This window comes from Thalia democratica, chromosome 6 (genome assembly GCF_965202585.1).
Source record: "Thalia democratica chromosome 6, ktThaDemo2.hap1.1, whole genome shotgun sequence".
Taxonomy (NCBI): domain Eukaryota; kingdom Metazoa; phylum Chordata; class Thaliacea; order Salpida; family Salpidae; genus Thalia; species Thalia democratica.
In genome coordinates this window covers 11,759,541-11,769,465 of record NC_139170.1, presented here as the reverse complement: position 1 = coordinate 11,769,465, position 9,925 = coordinate 11,759,541, and the positions used below count along the sequence as shown (strand labels likewise).

Here is a 9,925-nt window from a genome sequence, read left to right as displayed (position 1 = left end):
ATATTTAAGTTTTTATAAGTTCCTGATAACGTTACAAAGGCTTCAAAATTATGTTTTGATAGAATTGTGTAGCATTAGATGTTTTTTGTTGAAAACAATTTTTTAGTTAAAAATCAACAAAATTAATTGTAAAAGCTTATAAATAGTTTTCAAGTTCTCAATGACAAAATTTATTCTAGATGATTAGTTGTAATGTTTAAACTATTAACATTTGATGTGTCCCACACACTACTGTCTCCAGTAAAATCTGCAAGTGAACAATATGCAAAAGTTCTTGCAAAACATGCTAATATAAGCAAAATATGTTTGGATACAGTGCAAAAGTCATATGAAAATTCGCATGAAGTTGGTTTGTAAATACTTTTTTTAATTTAGGTGTTTTATAAAATTTATGTATGAATAAAAATTTTATAAGTATTATACTATTTAATGTTTTTAAATAAGTGTAAAAAGATATTATGATATATAACATTCTTAGAAAAGTCAGATTATTTATTGAAGATAAATATTAGTATTTCTAGTTAGTATTTTATCAAAATTAATTTTGTTATTTTGATCGCTAATTATTTTAAGTCCAGTACAAATAGTGCTAAACAAATTATCCAACTGTTTTTTTTTGACCTAAGTCTTGTTTTCTACTAACGTTTTTAGTCAAAACAATTACAAAAAACATTGTTATTTTGAAAACAGAAATTTAACTATACTTGAGCTGTTAAGAAACGCATTTAAACTTTTAGTAATAAATTTCCTATACATAAAAACCTTTTGCTACCAAGCTAAAATATTTTGTGCCCTACAAATTTTGTTTTGAAACAAAGTCTTGTCAGAAATATTGAGGTATTAAAAAAAAATCTGGCGATTTGTGTTTACTACAAGTTTTTTAATATATTTAGTATATATTAAAACAAATTAATAATTAATACTAGTTTTTTTAGATATACGGTGTTATTGTATTAGGATTTCTGCAAAAATAATTTTAAAAGCTATTTTTCTTTGCAGCTTTTACATTTACTTAAAAGCAGGGTCGCCTTTAAGTCATGAAACAAACAAAAAAGAAAGACAAAAGTCAAAAAAAAAATGGGGGTTTTCAAAAAAAAATCATGATATTTAAATACACATGCTCTTAAAAATAAAGTTTTCATCACTAAAAACTGCATTTTGCTATGCAACTCATCTTTTTTTCAGGGTCTAGTTGAGTTATTGTAAAAAATTAAAATGTTTCAGGTCTTTAGTTATGTACTTATGAATTGGTTTTGATAAAGAATTTGATTTATAAAAGTCAGGAAATGTTTTTCAGCTTGATCTGTAGCAAGCCTGTAAAAATAAGATAAAGATCTTTTTTTTTAATTTCATGCTATTAGTTTAACTAGCTGTACTTAAAACAGTTAAAAAGTGTTTTATTTATTTTATCATAAACATAGTACTGTCAAAAATTCTAAACATACAATGTTTTAAAAAAGATGTGTTAAGAAAATTACACTAAAAAGTTATATAAAAGATTTTAAGAAACAAGTTCTCTAAATACTATCTAATGATACATTTTTATGAAATGGTGCACTTTGCCTTTTTATTTTGCCTCTTCCTTTAAAAACAATTGAATCTGCTCTAAAAATATATTTAAATCTAATGTATAAGCTTGAATCTTATTAAGGCTTTAAACTAGTTATAGTATTGGTCAATTTAAGCCATAGATAATGAGAATACTTATTAATACAACAAGGTATGTCTATATACATTTGCTGTAATGAGCTGTAATCTAAAAATTAATCATTAAGATCCATTCTTCTGAACTTCCAATGTATGGATTGAATGCAAAGCTGGAAACGAAACAATGGTGGCAATCAGTATTTCTAACTACCCTTACAAACTCAAATGTTATTAACACTGAAGGTTTGTTTAAAAAGTATTTTGTTTACTTTAAAGTGGTAATTTAAGTTGATATTACTGTTTGTTCTAACAAAATTTTTTCTTGGTTATGTAACATAATCAATAAGTATCCTATTTAAAAAATACTTGTTTTTGTTTTTTATTGCATCTGTTAAAAAGTTATATTGTACCTAGCATTAACATTTCCTACAAATATCTAAAGAAAGTAATGACCAAAAATATTTTTCTAGTATAACTAATTGTTCAAAAAAATCTATTATACATTCTTTTCTTCATAAATAAGTACATGGTTCACAACTTATTCTTTAAGAATCTTTAACTTGAAAATGGTTACTAAGCTTTTGTGGTTTTTTTTTTGTTTGGGGTGCACAGAATTGTTCTATTCTAGTTTAATGTGTACAAATTTCAGTTACCGTATTGACCACTGTTTTAAAACTTTGTTATAATTGTAAATAAATTATAATTGTATACTTGATCTTAAAGAACTTGCTAATTTTCAATTATTTTGTTTGTTACTTTCAAATCTCTTATACCGTTTATGTTAGTCTACTAAAAATGGGTAGGTGTCAAATTTGCACAAGCAGACAAAATTGCACAAGGGAACTAAATTTCACAAGAGGACTAAATTGCACAAAGATACTTTTGCACAAAGACACTTTTGCACGAGCAGACAATTTTGCACAGAGACATTTTTGCACTAGTTGAATTTTTTATTTATATTTGTTTTTAATTTTATTTTTAATTAATTAAGTTTTTTATTTTATTTTACCATCACTTGTATCCCTTACCCTTGTTCAGTAGCTTTTTTTCTTTATAAGTAAGTTATTTTTGTATATTAATTTTTCTTTTTTTTTTGTTATAATAATTTTTATATTATTTTTGTTTGAAATTTTAACAATCACTGTTACCCCTAACCTTTACCCTCAATCGGTAACTTTTTTTTAATTTTTTCTTTTTATTAATTTATCTTTAAGTTTTTATTTTTAGTTTTTTTACTGTTGTGCAAAAATGACCCTCTGTGCAAAATTGTTTTTGTGCAATTTAGTCCCCTTGTGCAAATTTGTCTTTGTGCAAAATTGACTGTTTGTGCAATTTTGTCTTTGTGCAATTTTGATCCGTTCCCACTAAAAATATATAGCTTTACTTCTTTTAAACTGCTGACTTTAACCTTTAATAAAAACTTGAAAATAAAAGCTCAATTGCTTCCTATTTCTGAAATAAATATGTAAGTTTTTTTAATTAATTATCTATTTTATATAAGTATGTAGATGTTTAGAAATGTATGAAAAAAGTGGTTAAGTCTTTTTATTCAAGAAATTTTATTTGGTTTACTAAAAACCAAACATAAAAATATAGAAAAATAAAATAATGTCTTTTAAACCCTGCTTTCACTGGCGATGGCCCTTTAAGTTTGGAAACTACTTTGGTCTATACTTATCATTAATTATTTGATAGTAAACTTTGAGAGTAAAATCATCTCTAAGTTGCATTGAAACTGTTAAAAAGGACGACAACAACCATGCTTACATGATCAAAATATTTATTTAAAATATTTAATAGCCTAAAAACTAACACTAAACGACAAATAAAAATCAACCAACACAACATGACAGTTTAAAATACTTGTACAATGCATTTGGTTTTTTTTTGTCATTATTACAATTGTAGATTAAAGTTTTACAAAATTTTCGTTTGACCAGTGAAGTGTTGTAAAAAAATATTAAAACATTTAACTTGTCTATATTTGATCAGTTTATATAAACATTTCTGATTTTTTCGTATTTATGTTATATATTTTTTTTATTTTTAGGTATAGAATTTGTTGGAGACCATTCAAACCCAGAACTAATTGCAAAAGTTCCTTTGCTCAGGTTATTTTGAAGCTTGTTTGTTGTTACTTATGTATATAACAATTATTGCTTTTTGTAACAATTAAATTAGTTAATATTTTAAAGTTACATTTTAGTCTTAAAATCAAAAAACCAAAAAAAAAATAAAATGATTTTTTTATAAAATTTATAAATGAATATTTATTAGTAAAAGAAAAAAAAAATCAAGTGATAATTAGCTCTTTATGAATCTAAAACTAATCCAATAGAAATCGTAAACGCTGCTAAAAGATCCTCAATAGCTGAACATTTAATAAATAATGAAAATAATGCAAAAGTTATCAATTATCCAGATACTTTTTGAAGTTTTACCTTGTTAACTTAGAAGCTATTTCAATAAAAGAAAAACTGCAAAAAAATGTTATTGTTTAAAAATTGTTTTTCATTGAAAAAAGAATCAGTTCGTTTTGTAGAACAATGAACTAATTTTTTCTAGTTAAAAATAATTGTGTATTATACATCTGTGTTTGATGATGTACAAAAATTTTGTAATAAATGGTATATAAACATTATTAAAAACAATCATTTATACTTTTTTATGTTGAAGTTTTAAAAGTTCGAGATTGTATATTCAGTTATTTAATAACAGTTTTTGGCTCATATAGTAAGTATTTAAAAATCTTCTTATTGTATAGATATAGAAATATTTAATTGTAGAATTTTTCATTTTGAATAAACTGTTGTTTTTTAAAACTATTTAATACAATTTTTTTTTTATTCAAATACTAGTTTAAAGAGCTTTGTAAAACTGCCTTATGTTTATAACAATAAATTTTATTACTAAGTTTTACATCTTCAGATATAAAATTTAAGTTTATTCTTAACATATTTTCTAAGATAGTGATTAAAGTTTTAATAGTAAAATAAAAACTCTGTAAAAAAGTAACTTCTTCATGCAATTAATTAGACACATACATGCGCTGTATTGCATAGTGAACTTTTATTCATATTAATTTAACCAAGTTGTTAAATTGACCTTAGTTAATAAATAAGCACTAATTTACTTGAAGTCATTTACACTTTATTTGTAAGCCATTGTAAAGGTTTCAATAGTTGAGATAGTTATGCTTAGTAATATTTTTTTAGAAATGATATACATGTAAATATAAAAGTTTTAAAAACGAATTGCAATAATTTTTAAGTGGTAATGCATCATCAATAAAAGGTGAAAATGTAGATAAATTACAAATTTTAGCATATTTAGTTTTAACTTAAGTAAAAAAATAGTACTGCAATATTTGTAATATTTAGATAGATTAAATGTTTACATTTTACTAATCTGTGATACATTTTTTTTCATAAAGTAAATTATTTTCATTATACTTAGTTTTTTTACTTGAACATTTGTATCATTGATTCCATGCATTTTTTTAGATGATTGATAATTTAACTCCTTAACTTCCAAAAACTTCTCAAGCAATATATTTTACAAATAAATTAATGCGTTATTTGCTAAATAATACATATACAAGATAATAAGCATCAAAAAAGTTTTCAATTAGTTTAGTGTCGCAAGTCTTAAATGATTTTTCACACCAAGCAATTTAAGTATTAATAGTAAAAAGATTAAACTAAAAAAAAAATTGTATTAAATGTTATAAGTAGTAGTTTCTTCAGTAGTCTTATACAAGGGTAAAAAAAAATGCAGCGTAAACAAACTAGCACATTTAAGTTAAAATTTAAAATAACAATTCATTGCTTGAAATTTAGTTTTTATTTTTCTATCAAGTGATGTTGTATACCTCTCTCAGTGCCTCTTTTTTTTTTTACTGCAGTTTTCCAACTCCAGTTGGCGGTTTATTCTTTTACTTATTTTTCACGTTTCACACAAGGCAACAGCGTTCAAATGTCGCGCAGGTTCAACCCGAAGACGGCGGACGGCGGCCTCGTGAGCGCGTTCGAAGACGTGTACGAGAACTTCGAATGGAAGCAGCTGCCCCACACATCGCACGTGCTCAAGCAGCTCAACCTGATGAAGCGGGGCAAGAACGACGAGCTCAAGTTCGTGGTGGGCGTCATCACCAACAACGACGAGCGGGTTTACAAGCTGCTCGAAAAAGAAGGTTTTTCGTACAAGCTTTTTAAGCGTGATTGCTGCCGATAACGTGTAATGTTGTACAATAAAACGTTTAGATTTGATCATATAAACACAAAGCTGGCACTAACAATTGTTGCTTAGAAATAAAGTTTTTAGGAAACCATGTAATTAACAAGTCATCACTAACAATTTTCTTTTATAAAATCTTACCATTTTTATTTTAAAGTTGCTCACTGAATTACTCTTAATAATTTACAGACACATACGAGTAATTGTTTTATTACAGTTGGAAATAACTTACACCTATTTGTTAAGGCGTAATTTAATATATATTTTTTTTTTTAGTTTAGGAATATATTCTAACTTGAATTTGTTTGAATACTAGTATTGGAATTAAAGCTTTTAAAATTAAATATACTTTTGTTACAAATATTTATTTAGATTATTCTACCCATATATATATTGCTAACAAGTTTCGATTTCATACTAGCAATTTTGTGGCATGAACTTTTTTAAGACATCAAATTTTATGCAAAAAAAAAATTAAAAATTTTTAAGCAGGACTAAATAAAAACAAACAAATCGCAGGGTTGTCAGCATACTTCGATTTCATACTAACATCCAAAGAGGCGGGTTATAAGAAGCCAGACAGAAGGTTGTTTGATCTCGCCATGAAGATTGCTTCTGAGCAGCTAGATACCCATGTCAATGGGTTGGTTATTAGTATTTTATTAGATGTATTTAACACAAGTTTAAAGCGTATCTGTATATAAAATTTATACAACCTAGCACAACATATTATGTGTGTTATTAAAATAACAGTTTAAAACAATCGTATAGCTTATTCTTAATGCATTCAATTATAGCTGGCTCTAGTTTTTACAAAAAAGACGCCTTATGGCCAATTATACCTTCAGTTTTTAATCTGTGCTGGGTCTGAGAAAAAGTTTAAGCGTATACCTATTGATTTTCACTGCAATTATAGTCATTATATGTATTATGACATTTGCAATTTAAACAACATAATTTACTATTTAAAAAAATACATGTTGAGTTACACATTAAATTTTCTCACCAACAGCAAGCACGTGCTACACGTCGGAGATTCGATGCACAAAGACTACTTGGCTGCGGTCAAGTGCGGCTGCAACGCTCTCCTGCTAGACAGTAGTTTCAAGTATCGGGATTCCCCTAATGTAAAACAAAAACACTGCATTGACAACCTGAACAAGGTCCTCAAGTTTGTGCATTAGCGAGGTTGGACCTTTTAAAAACACTTAGTTTTGTTTTAGTTTTTTTATGCAAATATTTTGTTGATTTTGATTTTTTTCAGCATAGGAAAATTAACAAAAAGTTTTTAATGAGAAAGGATGTCAATCAAGTATTTGCAAGATAGTTTTTTTATGAGTTAAAACCTCTTAAAAATTAACTTAAAATGTATTTGCTGTTTAATTTCGTTTCCGGGCACCGTTTTACTGTAAATTTTATATGTTAGATTTTCAAAATAAATATTTTTTAACTGGCCGCTGTTTACTTTCAACGTGTTGATCGTTTTAATATGCATTTTTTATACTTGTGTAGATTTTTTTGCTGAAAAAATTAAAAAAAGTATCTACACTCAAGTGATTTAAGTTTACATTGTAATTATTAATGTTGTGTATTATTTTTTGCATGATAAAGAAAAGATTATGCATAAAATATTTCAAAAATTTTTTTTTTTAATATTTTAATTATATTGCATAAAGTTTATAAAAGTTTTTAATGTTTATGTTATTATTTATTGTGATGCACTTTTATAAATATATTTAAATGAATATCTCAACTAAGTTGGTTATAATTTTAGTCGGTTATTTTTTAAAATTAATTTGCAGATATATTACTTTTTTTTATAAAGAATGTACTCAAACGAAATCTTTAAATCATAACTTAGTTATTTATTTGATAATAGTTTTGCTTTTCCTTTAATTCATTGTCTAGTTTACATTTTATTAACATTTTTCTATTTTCAAGTGTAGATAATATTCATAATTTAACTTGTAATTTAAAAAGATTATTAGATAAATTTGATTATTACCTAAAAGTTATTACTATTTATAAATTAATCTTTTTCTTTGAACAGTTTACCTATTCAGTTTTAAAGATATAAGAGCTGATGTTCCTAAATATTTTGTTTTATTATGCGGATTTATAAAAATTAGTTTTACGATTTGTGTAGCAAGGTTTAATTAAAGTTTTTAGAAATTTAATTTTACATAAGTAATAAAAGAAACGTTATCCTTTGTTTCTAAACCTGATGTACTACCTACTTCTTTATATTTTTGACACTACTTACTAGACAAATTTGTATATTTTGAATCACTTATTTTAATTTAAAAAGTGTGGCCTTAAATCTGCACTTAATGAAATAGAAAAAAAAATTTGTATTTAATTTTTTGTTTATGTAAGATATTGTAAGATATTAAAAATAATACTATAACCAGTTAATTATATCAGTTTTAACCCAGATCCTGAAAAGAAATATTTTTTACTCATTTCTAAAATACTCTTATTTTTAACTATGTTTTGAAACTTGTTATACTTCTGTTCATACTGAAGTAGGTTAGTAAAAAAATATAAGTTAGTACTTGTTTTTGATATACAAGTATATAAATTTTTATACTGTAAAGTGTTCCTTACCTTTTATATGAAAAAATAGCTATATGTGTATTAAGTTAAGCACATTTAACATTGTGAATTTATACGCTACATAAAATTATTTCCGTCGTATAAAATTCGATAATATTTATATTTTCTTAATTTATAAGCACAACCATTTTGATATATAAAAACTGTGTTTATGGTTGATGAATTTAACTGTCATCTCTTTAACTTCCATCCTTGAAATTTTCTTGAGTTTGATTTTGAAATTAAGCCTTTAGTATGCTTATACTATTTTATAATAAAACTTTTCATACCAAAATTGTTCAACTATCTCGGAAACTTAAGTTTTTAAGTTAAATTTGGTTTTTTACTTTGATAATATGAACATTTAGAATTAATAAAAAACTGTAATACCCGGTTTATTAATCTAAAACAAGTAATTACGCATTTAAAAAAAGTCTTAGTTTAAGAAAGTCAAATAACAATTAAGCTTAGTTTTTAAACATTCAGTCTTACTTATACTTATGTAAAAACAGTTAATGTTGATTAGCAGTATTTTTGACGAGACTACTAAATGTAACTTTTTAAATAGTAATTCTTTTTTATGCACCTTATGATTAAACTAAGATAAATATATTTAGAGAAGAATAAGTTTTATAGTAAGTTAAAATAAAACTTATACATAAAATACTTTTTAAACTAACTTATTAAAGTTTTACTTACTCATTTTTTTCAATTGGCATTAAAATAAAGTTTATCCTCTTTTAACGGATATACCAAAAATTTTACAACTAACTCTAAAAAATATTTTTGAAAATTATTAATATAGTATGATATAAGTAAGAAAAAAATGTTTTCTGGAACAAACGATCTAAAATAAAAATGAAAACCATGTACATACCAGCAATATGGTCATAAACTTTAATTCGTTTTTATGAATGTAACCTTTGTAAACCTACTCCTTAAAAAAAATTGTGTAACCTGTATTTTTATATTTTGTTCAGAATAGCATGTTTTTTAATTGCTTTCATTTTGTATGCAAGAGATTAAAAATCAGTTGTTTTTTCCTACCACCTGTAGCCAGACTTTCCTAATAAGGTCACACGTCTTTAATTACCTGAAGTTATGTGTATCTTAATTGCATCATTTGTCTTTTAAATGATTAAAACTAAAATAATGTAACTAATTTTTCAAGTTTAATCTTTAAGAAACTTACAGTTCTTTAAATACATATATTTACTTTTTTTTTATTATGTAGTTAGTTAGTTCACATAGAAGTTTGGTTCTACTGTTCCAAAGGAGATACACAGCTTTCTTATTCATTTATTTTATTACTAACAGCTATGTTAAGGACTTGATATCATTACAAAATTTTATTACATTGTTTTATTGTTAACAAATAAATATATTTCAAGTAGAAAAATGTTTCACTTAAAATCAATAGATTTTTTTACTGTTCTATAACGACATA

General features: G+C 24.8%; 1 protein-coding gene across 1 annotated transcript; it reads left to right on the top strand.

Moving 5' to 3' along the window:
- Positions 1–328: 328 nt before the first annotated feature.
- LOC145838729 (haloacid dehalogenase-like hydrolase domain-containing protein 3) lies at positions 329–7,500 on the top strand. Its single transcript, XM_082946352.1, has 6 exons — positions 329–349; positions 1,776–1,890; positions 3,698–3,758; positions 5,634–5,839; positions 6,403–6,526; positions 6,896–7,500. Exons 1-6 carry the CDS (start codon positions 329–331, stop codon positions 7,065–7,067), a joined length of 699 nt encoding a protein of 232 aa, XP_082802478.1. The 3' UTR covers positions 7,068–7,500.
- Positions 7,501–9,925: the final 2,425 nt, after the last annotated feature.